General features: G+C 34.3%; 1 protein-coding gene across 1 annotated transcript; it reads right to left on the minus strand.

The window, feature by feature from the left end:
• Window positions 1-205: 205 nt before the first annotated feature.
• LOC122291195 (leucine carboxyl methyltransferase 1 homolog) lies at window positions 206-9770 on the minus strand. Its single transcript, XM_043098833.1, has 13 exons — window positions 9442-9770; window positions 8708-8796; window positions 8450-8592; window positions 8229-8276; window positions 7789-7870; window positions 7153-7255; window positions 6426-6546; window positions 6208-6255; window positions 3192-3275; window positions 2536-2600; window positions 1552-1603; window positions 1221-1259; window positions 206-627 (listed from the first exon to the last, which is right to left on the minus strand). Exons 1-13 carry the CDS (start codon window positions 9519-9521, stop codon window positions 556-558), a joined length of 1026 nt encoding a protein of 341 aa, XP_042954767.1. The 5' UTR covers window positions 9522-9770; the 3' UTR covers window positions 206-555.
• Between the last annotated feature and the right edge of the window lie 6972 nt (window positions 9771-16742).

The following is a 16742-nucleotide window of genomic DNA, read 5'->3' on the forward strand; positions in this document are numbered from 1 at the left end:
TTTCTTAGTCTAGTCTATGTACTTCCTACACCAAGGCCGACACATCTTAGGGGAATGAGGGCATGCTTTACTCGGGATCTTACCGGTTTTGTCCCCCCGATGCCACATTTTCGTCTTCCACAATCCGCCCTTCTCACAGGCGTTTTGAGGTCATCCCAGCAGAATACAAACAAACAAAAAGGGCAAACAAGGAGATGCGAGAAAATTAGAGAAATCACCCTAATATAGAAATAACCATGCAAAGGCCCCACCCACAACCCAATAAATTGAGTCATCATTGGAGCTGAGTGGAGCCCGCCGCGTTTCTTTGCTAAATACCTAGCAATATATATATATATAATAAAACAAAAAAAACAAATAAATGGATCTGTATTCCGAGTAGAACAAATAAAACACAATCCTTCTGGAGTCTAGCAAGACCAGACCATTGTTTTTACCTGACAAACCCCAAGTTCGTGGACCTGGTACGTGCCTGCACCAGCTTCACTGATCCGAATAGTTTAACCAAACTTGGCAATAGAAATATGGTATTTAATAGTGAATCTCCTCATGCTCTCATGGGGGAGATGATGAGAGGTTAAGCACGTGTTGCTGTTCTTTCGGAAAACCAAAATCCCCAAAGAGACCCTGAAACATGAAAGGGAAACAGTAAAGTGTCAGGCAATCTTGTGTATCTGACCAATATAAACTCTCCCGCAGAGCCGGCACCCAAACCGCATGCACCCCTCCGAAAAGAGAAAAGAATAGATAAAGACAGAAAAAGGAAGCGATGACATATCTTGCTATGAAATCCTGGCAAAAGAATCACAACCCATCAAATGATTAATGTATCTAATCATTAAACACAAAAGAATCGGGACCCATCCTCCTAGTTACTTGGGTAGATAAATTGAAATGAAAATAAACACAGTTCGCTGAATTCAGATGTTGATCCTTGATTGAACTTTTGTGATGATATATGCCGTAGGATGGTCCAAAAAACTCATCAAATCAAGCTTTTGTACACCATCAAACGGGTAAGGCATTAACATACAGTGCCAGCTCCTACTTATAGATTATTTAATTTATCTCTTGGATGATAATGAAAGAGATGTAATTTGACACAAAAAATAAAATAAAATAAAAACTTTTTTTTAATGCCGGGGAACTCCAAAACCGTGCAAATGCAACATATCCTTTACCCAGATGTAAAGCCAGACTGAGGAAATGTTAAGACATACCATGGCATCATTGATTGCATAAGCCACACAGTAGTGCTCCTGAAAATCAGCAATTTGGAATAAATATCAAAACAATAGCAGAAAATAATAACACTGACAATAGCAACCAGGTAGGTAGCATGGATCACTCAACTAACACGGCTGTAACCCAAAACAACTGGACTGTTGGTTACCACCAGTCCTACAGGCTTTGAACACACTGGCCTCTCTCTCTCTCTCTCTCTCTCTGTGGGCCAATTCTATTTGTTCCAGGCCCACCCACTTCATTCAGTTGCTACACAAAGAATCTTGGCTGCCTTTCTCTTTAATAATAAAGATCGGGTTGACTTGCCTGCATCATGTGCCACTCTTCAAATTCATCGAACAATTCCAGCCGTTCAATCCTAATCAATAGACATCAAAGATGAGCATCTTCCAAGGATATTTCAGAAAGAATGGAGATTCTCAATTGAAGTGTAGAAAAAAGAATAGAAGGAACGATAGGCAAAAAAAGAGAGAAAGAAGTGCCCTTTATATCCTACAAGAAACAAGTAACATAAGAGCATTTTTTTTATACAAGGCACAAAAAATTTAAGGACCTTGTAAAGAAGTGATTCAATTATCCCACAAACATAGGATACGGGTACAACTCTAATAATTATCAAATCAAAGAGATTAGAGAATGACTAAAAGCAGGAAAAAAAAAAAAAAAGTTCCTAATGGCAGATAGCAGAGATTCTCCTTTCCACGATAGGACTCATTCACCAGAGTAGATATGGCACATAGAAGCACAGGCATTAATTAACTGAATCAAAAGTTTTAAGATTCTACATTCAAGGATACTCACATTAGAAATATTTCTCCCTTCGCTCGAGAATAACAGCTTAGATTCAATGAAAAGTTTATGACTACACACAACTCTTGCTTACAAAATTGCAAAGGCGGGGTGTGTTTTACAGTGATTATTTACTCACAAACTGACGTCTCAAGAATCGCAAATTGAGTAAATATGAACAAATTTTATTTTCGTACATTAACAGATGAAGTCTGTAATTAGACAATAGAAGCATGACTTACAGATTCTAGCTAACACGTCCAAGCTACACTTCTAAAAGAGTGGCAGACAAATCTCTTTTTTTCTATACGTGCAGATAAATCTTCTCAGGATGTTTTATCAAGAAAACGGAATTCTAGCTGAGATATTATAATAATATGTAAATAATATATGCCAACTATCCATCAACCTATCTATAATGGGTCACTACCCACATCCAGCCCCACCCTTCCATCAAGAATGAACAACTTCATAATCTCACAAGATTTATGGGGTAAATACCTTCGTCTTTCTTGAGCTTCAATAAAATCACTATAAATCTTCAGCATGTCCCAAGCAACTGCCCTCTGATATCCACATACAAACTATTAGCATTAATACAACAGAGAAAAGAAGTATTTGTAATCATAAAAAACCAAGAGAGAGAGACAGAGGATCGATTCACTGACATAAGGAAAAAAAATGCAAGATATTAATCCTCAACAGATAACGTTAAAAAAAAAAAAAAAAAATCTGAAAGAAAGCCCAAATTTGAATGAACTTTAGTAAACCCAAAATTTTGGTAACATCAAAAACTAAAAGAACTGAAAAATTTGGGGAAAAATCAATGGTAAACAAAGAGGCATACAGAGGGCTACTATTAAAAGATTTGTGTAAAATAAAATTTAAGATTAGAACAGATAACCATCTTCAGTATTGATAACTGCATCTGGATTGGATCAGATTTGGAAGAATCTTAATCCTCATCCAACCACTTACACTAGCAATCTTGCTGGCTAGATGACTTCTCTATTGTCATTTAAAAGGGTTGCTCACTTATTGCACGTTAAGTGTATTCATCCATAATGCATCAATATTGTTTTTAAGTAATCAATACAAAACAATTATATTGGAAGAAGACATTTTTATTGTCAACCGCAGCAAATTACATGGTATACCTGCCATCCTTGATCAAGAAAGAGTTTTTCCTTAGCAAGTAAAGTTGGTGTAGCATTAATTCCAAGGAGTGCACAGCCTCTACTCTGAAATAAAGAAGCAACAAAGGATCTTATACAGATGAAACTTTTTGTATGAATAAAATTTTCAAGACACTGGCTGGCAATTTCATCTGATAGATTAAACCTTTAGGGAAAACTTGGAAACAGATACACATGCGATGAAGTGTAAACTCATCAATACAAACAGTCTTCAAATTATGGAATCCTTGCCTTAACTCTCATCTTCTCTGGGGAAGATTTATCAACAACCCCCCCCCCCCCAAAAAAAATAAAAAATTCACGAGTCTATTCCTTTCAGATGTAGTGAAAATTATAACATCTCAGGGTGGAAAACATACAAGTTCACAAGTCAAGCTCATCTTTCAAAACTCCCTCTCTCTGCACAACGCACTAACTCCAACAACAAAAATCCCTACACATTGTCTTCCCAATGTCTCTTATACCTCTTTCTAGAATTCCTCAAAAAGAATCTCTATATGCCATTGTATATATAACAGTTGCAACATGAATATTAATTCATAATTGTGTAAGCTTTTGCATCTGATACAATGGCCTGAACCACTCACTAAAGTCCACTAGAAGGAACAAATGAAGAAAAATAAGTTAAGAAAGGAAGAGACCGAGTATAAAAAAAATGAATTTCGGGCTTCATCTCGAGTTACTCGGTGGGTGGTTCTAATCAGGGAAGCTTGGCGATTTCCCATCTTCTTTTCGCCGATGATACGTTGATTCTTTGTGACCTGAATCTGGATCAAATTCGCTCTCTCAGAGCACTCCTACTTTGCTTTAAAGCTGCAACTGGCCTTAAGGTGAACTTATCTAAGTCGGAAGTAGTACTCGTCAGCGCGGTCAACAACTTAGGGGAGGTGGCTGCCATCATGGAATGCAAGGTCACATCCTCGCCAATGAAGTACCTTGGACTCCCTTTGGGAGCCCCTTATAATTCTAAGGTAATGTGGGAAGGGATTATTGAGAAAATTGAAGGCAAACTAGTGGGATGGAAGAGAATTTACTTGTCTAAGGGTGGGAGAATCACACTTATTAAGAGTATGTTATCCAATCTCCCAACGTATTTTCTTTCCTTATTTCCAGTGCCTGCAGGGGTGTCAAATAGACTGGAAAAGATTTTTCGTGATTTCTTATGGGGAGGGCTAGAGGATACAAAGAAATTCCATTTGATTAAATGGGATAAAGTATGCACCCCATTGTCTTGTGGCAAGTTGGGCTTAAGAAACTTGAGAACCTTCAACAAGGCACTTCTCAGTAAATGGTTATGGCGCTTTCACCCTGAGGAAGACGCTCTTTGGAGAAATATTTTAGAAGTCAAATATGGGAGTGTATGGGGAGGTTGGTGTTCTAATGAAGTCAGAGGGGCTCATGGCATGGGAGTTTGAAAACTTACCCTGAAGGGCTGGGATGATTTTCTCGGCAACTGCAAGTTTAAGGTGGGAACGGGCACGCGGATCAAATTTTGGCATGATATTTGGTGCGGGGATGTGGCCTTGAAAACACTTTCCCCTCTCTTTATAGGATTGCGTTGGATCAAGGCTCTTCTGTGGCAAATAATATGTGCAACAATTCTGATTCCATTACTTGGCCTGTAAGATTCACTAGAGCTGTACAAGATTGGGAGAAGGGAGACATTACTGATTTTTACAGGGTGTTATATGCGTTGAAGCCAAGGGTAGAAAGGGAGGACAGATTACTCTGGACCTGCACAGGGAACAAGAAATTTTCAATTCGTTCATATCACAAAACCTTGTCGACCCACTCCTTCAATGACTTCCCTTGGAAAAGCATATGCAGGAGCAATGTTCCTCTCAAAGTAGCTTTCTTCGGGTGGGTGGCCTCCCATGATAAAATCTTAACAATCGACAAGCCAAGGAAGCGTGGACTCTACATAACGGATTGGTGCTACATGTGCAAATGTAACGGCGAATCAACGGATCACCTTCTTCTTCACTGCGAAGTAGTTAAGGTATTGTGGGATCCAATCTCTTCTAGACTTGGTATTGCTTGGGTCATGCCTAAGAGGGTGATAGATCTATTGTCTTGTTGGCGAGGGATTAAGGGCAACCGCCAAATCGCTACAATATGGAAGATGGTACCTCAACGCTTAATGTGATGCACATGGAACGAAAGAAATGGCCGCTGCTTCGAGGATAGGGAACGCTCCCCGGACAGTTTTAGGGACTTTTTCTTTCATACTTTGTTGTTTTGGGCTTATTCTATTGTATGGAATGGAATGAGTCTAAACGATTTGTATGCTACTATCAGTAGCACGTAGTTTTGTAATTAGGCTCTTTCTTGTATATTTCTTGTATATTCGGGCTTTGCCTATTTACGTGGATCAATAAAACTTCTTTTACCTATCAAAAAAAAATTAAAAAAAATGAATTAGTTTACAGCTCTGTTTCAATCAGAAACTAGGACACTGGTTTACCAAATATCAGAGTGTTACAATGTGGAGTAATTGATGATCCAAAATGTTTAAACAGGCATCCTTTGAACTTTTTGCCTCCAACATCATAATTTTGTTGGCAAGTATTACCATCCTATCTTTTCTTTTTCGTTTTTTATAAGTATTACCATCCTATCTATCCTGCTCTGGAATATATATTTCTTTGTCAACGGTGGCATTGGAGAGAATATTTGTAATTTATCAACACAATTGTAAGCAGCAAATCTTGATCACGTACACACAGCCAAAGAAAGTTCCACAAATTGGTTATTACTCTCTCAAGAATATCCCTACACTCTCCTTACTTATAATGTGTCCAAAATAAATGAAACTTATATCCTATCATAGTGCTTTTCTGGTATTTCAGGATTCTGACTTGCTCAGTGTAAAGGTTGGTGAATGATATCTTTCCCATTGCCAAAAGGATCAAATGCCACTAGGGCTCAAATGAATCCACTTCCAGAGGTAGAAGAAAAACAAAAATTATTACCATACCTCCAGATTTCTGATCATTTGCTGCCCAAAGGCGTCATCTGGATGGATCTATAAGGAAAAAAATAAGAGAAACTGTACATAAGGAAATATTTTTCATACTACTTTAAGCAACCCTATGATAATACAATCCCAGATAGCAGCTGAAAGACCCAGGAGTGTAAAGAAAGAACAGCAATCAACAGAAAGAAAAACAAATGGTTCCAAGGTGAGGTGCAAACCTGCTCATATAAGAAAAAAATTGCAGTAGAAAATGTTTTTGCAGCCCAGCCAACTATACCCTGGGATGAATCTGGATCCAAGTATATTAAAACGCATTCTGCAATTATAAATGTTGGCAGACTGGTAACAACATTAGAATGAAGCAACTTAATCATCCCTCAGCATGAATGCAAAATAACCGATTTCATCAAGCCGTAAAGTGAGGAGAACCCCTCAAATTACAAAACAGAGCATATAATATCATAATTTATCTGTAAACAGAAACCGAATAAACCCCATAGCATGAAAGTTCTCACTACAGTTAAAGAATGATGGAGTTTCAATGATTAAGCCCGGATTGGTTACACAAAATCAAAAAATTCATATCATTTCATCTCAACTCATCATTACAACTTTTTCAATTCTCCATACAAAATATAATAAATAACTTTACTTTTTCAAATCCCAATACAAAATTAATTTTATAAAATTATATTATAACAATATTTTATTCATTACTATTTAAAACATCTCATCTCATCTCATCTCATCTGTGTAACCAAACGGGGCCTAAATGAACAAAACACAAGAAGGTAAAAGATAGCTATAGCATGTTGCAGTTATTACTTTAGACTATAGGTAAATTCATAAGCCTTAAAAAGACATTAACTACTCAAAAATTCCAAAGTGTATCAAGCACTAGAAATATATAACAAGAAAGAAAGAGAATTGTCTCCATCTGCATACCTGGGATCCATATCAGCCAGAGCTATGATATCATCTAATTTTTGTACATCACGCAAATCAATGGGAAGTAGCTTGTAACGATCACTAAGCACTTCTCCTCTATCTGAGAAGTTAAGATATGAATAATTGGTTTAAGCAGAACAATTTAAGTATTTTTTTTTTTTTTATAAGTAGAACACTTTAAGTATTTAATTGTATATGGCCAACAAAATCTGAAGATCTTAAGCTACAGATGCATTTACATGTGCAACCACAGATCTAAATCTTTAAAAGAGGGTCTATAATTCATTTCCAACAAGGCTATAGGCAAATGAGAAGTCACTGCAGCTTCCCACACTTAGCATCGATACGTATAAGTTTATAACAAACCAACTGGAAACTCCAACAGCATATGCAAATTAGGTCAGCTACTAGATGAGAAGTGCAAAATGAATGAACACAATTTCTTCTGTGATTTTTTAGGCATTTCTTATCAAAAAAAATTTTTTAGGCATGAGATTCAAGCCAAAAAATGCATCTTTACCACAGTTATACATAAAAGGAAAGGAAGAGTGAATTAGGAGATTTTAAAATGGCTCAAAATTAAGTGAGAACGCAATCTAAGAATCCACAGCACTAATAACCATGGGGCTTTACCTCGTGAGATCGATATGGCTCCACCAACTTTGTCCCTCAACTGACTGTAACTTTCAATAAGTGACGCCTTTTTACTGGTTACCTGACAAACAACGACCATGTAAATACTTTCTTTTTTTTTTTATAAGTACAACGACCATGTAAATACTTTTTTTTTTTTATAAGTACAACGACCATGTAAATACTTATCCAAAGATGACCATGCAACTTTCTTGCGTGACATAAATAACCATAGTTAAATACATCAAGTTGTGTGCAACAGTTCATTACTTTTGAACAAATAACTTCCAGTCTAGCGAAGTGAAAGAAGAATTCATCCGTTTGTAATAGATAGGTTAACATGAATTTCTTCCACATTCTATGTTCTCTTAAAAACTCAACCACAAATTAAGCAAGTGCCACCAAACCCATGGAATAATTATGGATCATCAAATTTGCACCTCTTTAAAATCCAGTTCCACGTATAGATACGGTGCTTTCCCCTCATCCTGCCACACACAAGAAAAAATAATCAATCACACGTTAGACACAAACCTTAATTAAACACAAAAATTAATAAACTAAATAAAAAATTACAAAATAATTGTGCAAATCAATTGTAACAAGCACAGGCATATAGAAGGACAAAAAGGTATTAAGTTTCAAATATATTAGCAGAAACCTGCAACTGAAAAAATGTCGTATCAAAGCCAGCTCCAAGTGATAATATCTGTTTCTTTGTGTGACCTTTTCCATCCGTATCTCCTTGACAATCAAGAAACTGATAGAGAAGCTTTCGGAAAGCAGCCCAACGGGAAAAGTAACCTTAGCATATGCGAAACCAAAAGGAATGAGATTTGCTGAATTGATAAGAAAGCAAAAGAATAATCAGCATGCCAAAAATTATATACTCGATACTTTTTCAGCTACTAGATCATACCGCGATTAATAATGGGAGATCTCCTGACAGGCCTTCTTACAAATAACTGGATGTAGTCATCTTTCATGTACCCCTTCTTGACACATGACCTTTTATCATACAGGTAACGGTTAGTATTATTCTCCAGCGCTACATCCGTAAACAAGTATGATCTATTAAAACATCTAAAATCATGAGATTCCACACATAGACACACACATCCATGTATGTACCGGATCGAGATTCTTTAGATTTTTCCGAGTAACCAGTTCCAAAAATCATAACCATTATTTTTAAGTAAATGGTTTAGATTCTGTAACACATCCTAAAAAGACACGATGAATTTAGAAAGCTTACCGTATAACTATCCTAAAAAAGGAAAAAAAAAAAAATCTAAACCATATGAGTGTATTAATTTATAATAAAACAGTACTCGAGTCTCGAGTCATTGTTACCAAGGCTAGTAAGTTTCACGCCCAAGCAAGCTAGAAATCAGAATAGTACCCAGTTATACTTGAAAAAGGAAACATGTTGGACATTTTTCCCCGTTTTCTCGGAAACCAATCAGAAACCAAAGAAAAATATGAAAAGTTTCATGATAACCATAACTATGGGGTGAATATTCTTAGATATAGATGAAAACTAAAACACAAATCTGAAAGAATTAGGAGTAAAATTAGGCTTAAAATAGAGAATGTAAATGAGAAATATGGGAAGAAAAAAAGAAACGGATGCGTGCGAAAGTGCGTGCGCACAGTTTACTGGCCGAAGCATCGTCGTTTGTGGCTTGAACTGCTGCTGTGTTGCTGTGCGCTTCAGTCCCTGCCTTCGCCATGCTTTCTCCTCCTCTTCAGACGAAATTGGTTTCGGGTTCTATGAAATTGTGACTCCACTCGATCCGAGTTCTTTTATTTTTCCTTTTCCTTTTTCAATGGTAGGACTGTAGGAGAACGAATCAGTTTACTCTGATTTATGAGAAAGAAGAGGAATCGAAGAGGCAGGGATTAAGAGAGAGACGAAATGAAATTAAGAGAGAGACAGGAAAGAAAAAATTACAATACACCGATGTGGCAGAGCTGTTTGCACGCCGGTTGCCCCCGCGCTTGCAATTAATATTTTTTTAATAAAAATTTTATATATAGTTATTTTTATAAATTTATTTATACATTCAATTAATATAATTAATTATGTATTAAAAAAATTAATTCAATCAATTATATTAATAGACTGCATAAAAAATATGTGAAAATAATTATATATAATATTACTCTTTTTTTAATAAAAAAATCCTCCAATTATGAAAAGCAAACATTTTATTGCGTGATTCCATCAATTTAAAAAAAAACATACTTACAAAAATTAAGCTTCCGTTTGGATATAAAGAAGTGTCTCATTTCATGTTTTTAAAATTTTTTTATAAAATATAATAAATAGTTCAGATTTTTTAAATCTTAAAATAATAATAATATTAAAAAATAATATTTTATTAAACTTTCATCTTAATTTATCTTATATCAATTCACTATCCAAACAGTATCAAGTGAATAATACTCTCATCACCGATGGATAAAGACTGTTTCAACATTAAAAAGTGACTGTAATAGTCGATCGAAAATTATTTGTAACTCTTATTTGTGATAAGAATAATTTTATTTGAAAATTTTTATATTACACATCATTCACATTCCCGTCATTTTTCAAGTTGGAAGATGGATTCTAAATTTTAAATATTTTTTTTTTATATCCTTGGGTGTCCGGGCCAGCTTACGCGCACCTCGACTAATCTCACGGGGCCCTGAAGTTAACGGCCAGGTAAACCTTCAGTAGCCCTGAAGGGACTTGAACTAGTGACCATTGGAGAGCAAACCCAAAGACTGACCAATTGAGCTATTCCTCATGGTTCTAAATTTTAAATATTACAAATCAAGTTATGTTATATGAATTTTATGTGATGTAAACGCTTTCAAATATTACTCTTATTTTGATAAATGTTGTAGATAATAAAAACATAAATATAAAAAAAATACATATAGAGATTAGCATTAAATGATTGGAGATTATTTATTATATTTCATTTGTGAACCTTTCATCTAATGTCATATCATAAGATAATGAAAATTAAGATGATGAATAGATTTTTTCATTTATAAATAGTTGGTCTTCATTTTTCTTATAAGCAAAGCAGCTCATTAATTCAACATGTGAAATAGATATTTGTATCCAATAATATTCAAGCTCGCAGCTTATAATTTAGATAAAAGATAAAGTCAATAAAAAATAAGACAAGTTTACTCAAATTCCTAATAGAAGATGGGCTTAAACTCCTAGAAAGAAATAACTTATATAAATAGCCTACATAAGGTAACAAATTCTTTACTTGATTTATTTCAACTTTTTCATACACTTATCGTCATATTATTATTCTAATTTTGATATCGGGGTACTCCCATGACAATTAGTGCTGCCTCTTTATTTGTTATAAATCATCCGTATAGTTGATAGTATAAATCATGCCCTTAACAACATGATCAAGATATATAAGGAGGAGGCGGTTCCCAACAAATACATCATTAAAATTAGTGCAACGCACAAAAAAATAAAATATTTGACCACGAGATCGATACTCCTCAAGGCCATTATCTCATCGGAGTCACGCACCGCATAGCGACAAGTTCTGTCCACGGATGACTATGTTTTCATTGAAAAAAACTACATAATATCTTACGAGTCATACAGCCTCCATGCACTGTACTTTTTTCAATAAATATGAAAAGGTTAAAACTTAAAACTACTGGCTCCACACGTGTAATCTTTGAAAGCTTTGAGATGCACTAGCCCATGATAGCCACGCATGGCATATGAGACTCACGCTTTGATGGTTTTGTAGTGGTTGTACCTTCTACCGTGAATCGACGGTTGATGAATGATGTGATGGGGCAAGTATCAAAGGTGAATATTGAAATAAAAGTGTTACATGCACTTAAAAAATTATATAAAAATAAATTTATAACTTTATATAATTTTATGTGATTCATTATATATATTTTATAATCTAATATATTATATCAAATTATATTTATTTATAAATTTATTTTTATATAATCACACTTTATGACTAAAATATTTTTTATAAAAAAAGGCAAAAATCAAATCATCAAACTCATCAAGCCAATGGAAAAGAAAAAACTAGAAAAAAAATGAAAAATCATATATATGGATATAATAGACAAGGACGTTTGACATAAAGAAAGTGTTAATATGTCGTCTTGGGTTTGTCTCATCATTTTGATAGCTTTTATATTTAATTTTTAAAAAAATTTTTTACTTAATTATTAATAAATTGATTTTAACGTATTAATATTTATGTTTTCTTTTAAAATATTTAAATATGTTAAAAATGTAAATTAAAAATAATAATAATAATAAGAATGAGATTTTGTGTCAGCAGTCAAAGCTGGCCGCACGCTAACACTACTCTTGACGTAAAGGAAGGGAGGCACGGCAACCCATGGTACTCAAACGCGGAGGTTTGAAAAAGCTCCACCTCTCCGCCGAGAAAATGAAATGGAAAAAATTATTAAAAAAGTCTATTTGCAGTCGTGGGAAGGCTGCACGCCAACCACCGTTGCAAATGCAATGCTGCGTTTTGTGAAGGGAGAGGTGTCTCGTGGGACAAAAATCCATAGTCTGAAGAAACGCTGCGTTTCATTGATGGGAAACCCAATCCCTGCGTTTTCTTTCTCCTCATCTCGACTATTGGAACTTATTTTAATGGCCCATGTACTTATTTCTACTATGAGGGAGAAATGGGCCGGGTGAGAAATCACTGTTCCATAGGACATATATATTTTTTACCATATGAAATCCACACTTTACAATAGTAAAAAATACAACTCTTAACGACTTTAAGCAGTTCGAACTTTACCAAAGGCAAAAACAACTGAAATAGAACTCTTACCTGTGTTGAGAAAGAAAATAAAAAGCAAAGTACTTTTAGCACAGGTTTGGAGATAAAGGATGAGACATAAAATTTTTATCTTATTTTATAATTAAAATTTTCTCAAATTTTTATATAAAATATTATGAACAATTTAACTTTTTTCAAATCTTTATTGAAATTTTTTAATTTCAAAATAATAATAAAATTTAAAAATAATATTTTAAATTTTTATATAAAATTAAAAATTCTCTTCTCACTTCTCAAATCTACTCTTACTTGGTTCAATGCCGAGCAGTGGGTAGTAGCCGAGTTTAGTCACTCCATCCAAATATCGGTTTGAGAGAGAGGAAGAGAAATGAGAATATATTTCTCAAATCTGAGAGAGAGGAAGAGACTTGAGAGATGCATGAGATCTTCATGCAAGGAAGGATTTGTCTTCTGCCTTTTGTTCTTCGGAGGATGAAGCTTGACTGTTCTTTTTCGGTTTCTAATTCTGAGCTACTTCTCCCCATCTACCTTTTCTTCTTCGTTTGCTTTTTCTATGTTTTTTTTAATAATATAGACTCCGACGTTTGCAGGGTGCGCATACAGTCACAAGTATATAACTGAACCAAATGAATTATTGCTTTTAAGAAGTTGGAATTTTTCTCTCTAAAAAGACGAGTCAAATTTCACTTAATTTGATCAAAGCAATTAGGACTGTTCATATGGGCCGGGTTTTACCCGGTCTAGCCCGAAACCCGGATAACCGGATTCCCGGTTATGGTTTTCGGCCCGAATTTGATCCGGGCCGAAACCCTCATTCCTAAACCCGGGTGAACCCGGGCCGGGTACCGGGTTTTAAACACGAAACCCGGGTTTAAAATCCGGTACCCGTGTTTCTTCAAAATATCTAACCTATATTGTGTTTCTTCGAAACACTTAGCCTAAAAATGCCACATACGACTCTGTCTCACCCCTCTCTCTCTATCTCTCTCTCTCTCTCTCTGGGTCTTGCTTTTCATTATGGGTCGATACTTTATATTGATGTTTGATGGATGTTTAGGTTATTACATGAACTTGGTTTGGGTTTGATAACTCTCTCGAACTCGATTTGTGAATAATGCCTTTGAACAACTCTTATGTGGATATGAAGGATATAATGTTATTTTGCTAGATCTAAGTATTTTTCATTATTTTGTTAAGCTTGGGGTTTTTTTTTTTTTTTTTTTTTTTTTTAAGTTTCTGAGGGTTTACGTTTTGTTTCTCATGATTTGTTGTTAATAACCATATAAATGAATGGTTAGAGACCTTCAACCTGTTATGTTTACTTTGAGATATTTGTGCCTTCGTCCATCCATAGATCCGTGCCTTCGTCCAGATCTGCATCCCCTACATCATGGTAAATTTCTATATTTGACATTTACTCACTCTGTTAAGTTTAACATTTGAGATTTAATCACTTTGCGTCTAGATATGAATATTTGGATGTTTGGATTTGACCATAGATCTTTTAATCAGATTTGAATATTTGAATATTTGGATGTTTGGATTTAACCATAAATCTTTTAACCATATTTGAATATTTGGGTATTTGGATTTAACCATAGATCTGGGTATTTTTTGTTTTGTTGTTAAACATGGGTATAATGTATATGCTGTTATTTGGATATATTTGGGTTTTTTTTTTTTTTTGTTATTATGATAAACATGAGATCTGTGATAATTTTGTAATAGATCTGGATTGGCTCATCAATATATCTGTGATGATATTGTAATTTGTAAGAGCAAAATGCATTTTGATTTTGCTTACCCAAACAAGCTTATCTGAAATAAAGAAATAGGATTTTTGCTATCTAAACTCTTTTAAGCTATTATGCTCTGTTGACGACGGGGTGGAGCACATTCCTGAACCAAAAGAAGTATGTTATATCTTTATTTGCTGAAAATGGTTGTATTCCTCTACTATTCTTATAGCTTTATTCAAGAATTTAGAATCATGTTGGTTGTTTAATGTGTATCGTCAATGATGTTGAAGAGGTTTTTGATGCGACAAATCTATAACTTGTGTTATTTTGATGAATCAATATATACTTAAAACTAATTAAAAAATGGAAAATGTAACGTTGCATATTACTTTCCTTTGAACTTCTAATCCTCTTTTGGTTGCTCTGTATTTAATACACAGCATCATTAAGCTGCTTCTTCTTCTTTTTATATATTTTCATTGAGTTCATATTTGAAGTCATCTAAACCTTTAGGAAGATCAACATTTGGTATCTATCTGTTGAGCTTTTACAACTCATGGATTCTTTGTGACATTAATACACCTATATAGAATTGAAAATAGGGACATCTATTTAAGGAAATAATTTTTTGTCCTAAGCTATCATTGAGAGAATTAATTATTGAAGGGTGTATTATTTTTGATCCAGGACAACTCTGGTGCTGTTGCTAATTTAAAAATAACTGGTAACATGCCTAGAATCAATTTTGGACTCTATATTGATAATAAGCCATTGTAAAATGTTAATATAAATAGGAAGCATGCAGTGGTTCTTTGCATTATTTAGTAATATTGTGGAATATTATGATTAATTTTAGACTCTATATTAAGATTTTTTATTCCTTATGCCTTTTGCCCTGTTTTTCTCTTTGAGAGTATTTTTTTTTGTTTTGAAATATCTCTGGGAGAATTTATTGAGTAGAGTCCTTTCAGAGTGGATTGAGATGGAGTTTGTAGGATGTTGTGGGGTTACAATCAGTATTTATTTAACTGATTTTCCATGTCTTTTGCTTTATATATATATTAATGTGCAAGGGGATGCTGTGGATGCCTCTAGTTTCTAGAAGCTCGATGTGTTTTGGAATTGTAATAGAAGCTTGATGTGTAAGGGGAGCAGTGAAGGAGATCTGGCACCAATTATTTCAGAAGCTCTTCCTGATTAAACTCATGATTGATCATGACAATGGCTTGTAATTTTGTGTTTTGTAATGTAATGTATAAAATATCAAATAATGTAATATGTATTAGGGAGTTGCATTATCTGTTGCATGAATTTTATATGATAAATATTGAATATCATTTTTTTAGATGCATTTATTTAAAAAAATGGTTAGTTGTTTTGTATATAAAAAATATATTTTTCAATCATTTTTGAGGAAAAATTTGTAATAGAATATAGGCTTCCAGATTTAAGATTTTCAGGATTATCTTTCTCTTAAAACAACTTAATAATAGTCTCTGTTTAACAAAAAAAATTTCAGGATTATGTTTTCTTAAAAACAATTTAATAATAGTCTCTGTTTAAAAAAAAAAAAAAATTCCAGGATTATTTTTTCTTAAAAACAATTTAATAATAGTCTTTGTTAAAAAAAAAAAATCCGGGTATAGCCTGGAACCCGGATTCCGGGTTTTTAAAACCCAGATACATCTAGGTTCCGGACCGGGTCATAACCCGCCTATATTGGGCTGGAACCCGGTCCGGATTTGAAATCCGGTTTCCGGGTTGAGTATATCCGGATATCCAATCCGAAACTCGGATGAACAGTGTGACGCCCCCAAATTCCGTTTGGGATCGGACGGACATTTGAAGCGTCGAGACATGCAATACAAGGTTACCTGCCCCCGTTCATGACATATAAGATGCAATATTCCTAACATGCATCTAACAATATGCAATATTCGCAGCGGATAAATTTTTTCTTTAGCAATACTATGCACCAAATTGAAAATATCCCAAATGCTTAAAACATACTTCATACATAAAAATCCATTGAACAACTAAGATCACAACACTAGTCCAAAATGGTTATGATCCAAAAAGTAGTAGAGATGCAACTCAATCGTACAAGTAGTAATTTACGTTAATTACTATATCAACATTTATGTCGCACCGTCACTTAGTCAACTGTGTCTAGTTAATCAGCTCCTGATTCTCCTTCAGGTCCTGTAACAAGATCTACCATTCGGGGGGAATGGTAGTTGGGACTACCAAAGTGAGATTTGATTACAAATCTCAGCAAGTTAACAAAAAACTTCCATACAGACTAATGATACATGTATGACAGTAAAAGCATAAATGCATAATCAAATTCATAAGTAATTAAAGCATAACTTAGCGTACAACATAGCAT

The sequence above is a fragment of the Carya illinoinensis genome, chromosome 13 (assembly GCF_018687715.1).
Source record: "Carya illinoinensis cultivar Pawnee chromosome 13, C.illinoinensisPawnee_v1, whole genome shotgun sequence".
Taxonomy (NCBI): domain Eukaryota; kingdom Viridiplantae; phylum Streptophyta; class Magnoliopsida; order Fagales; family Juglandaceae; genus Carya; species Carya illinoinensis.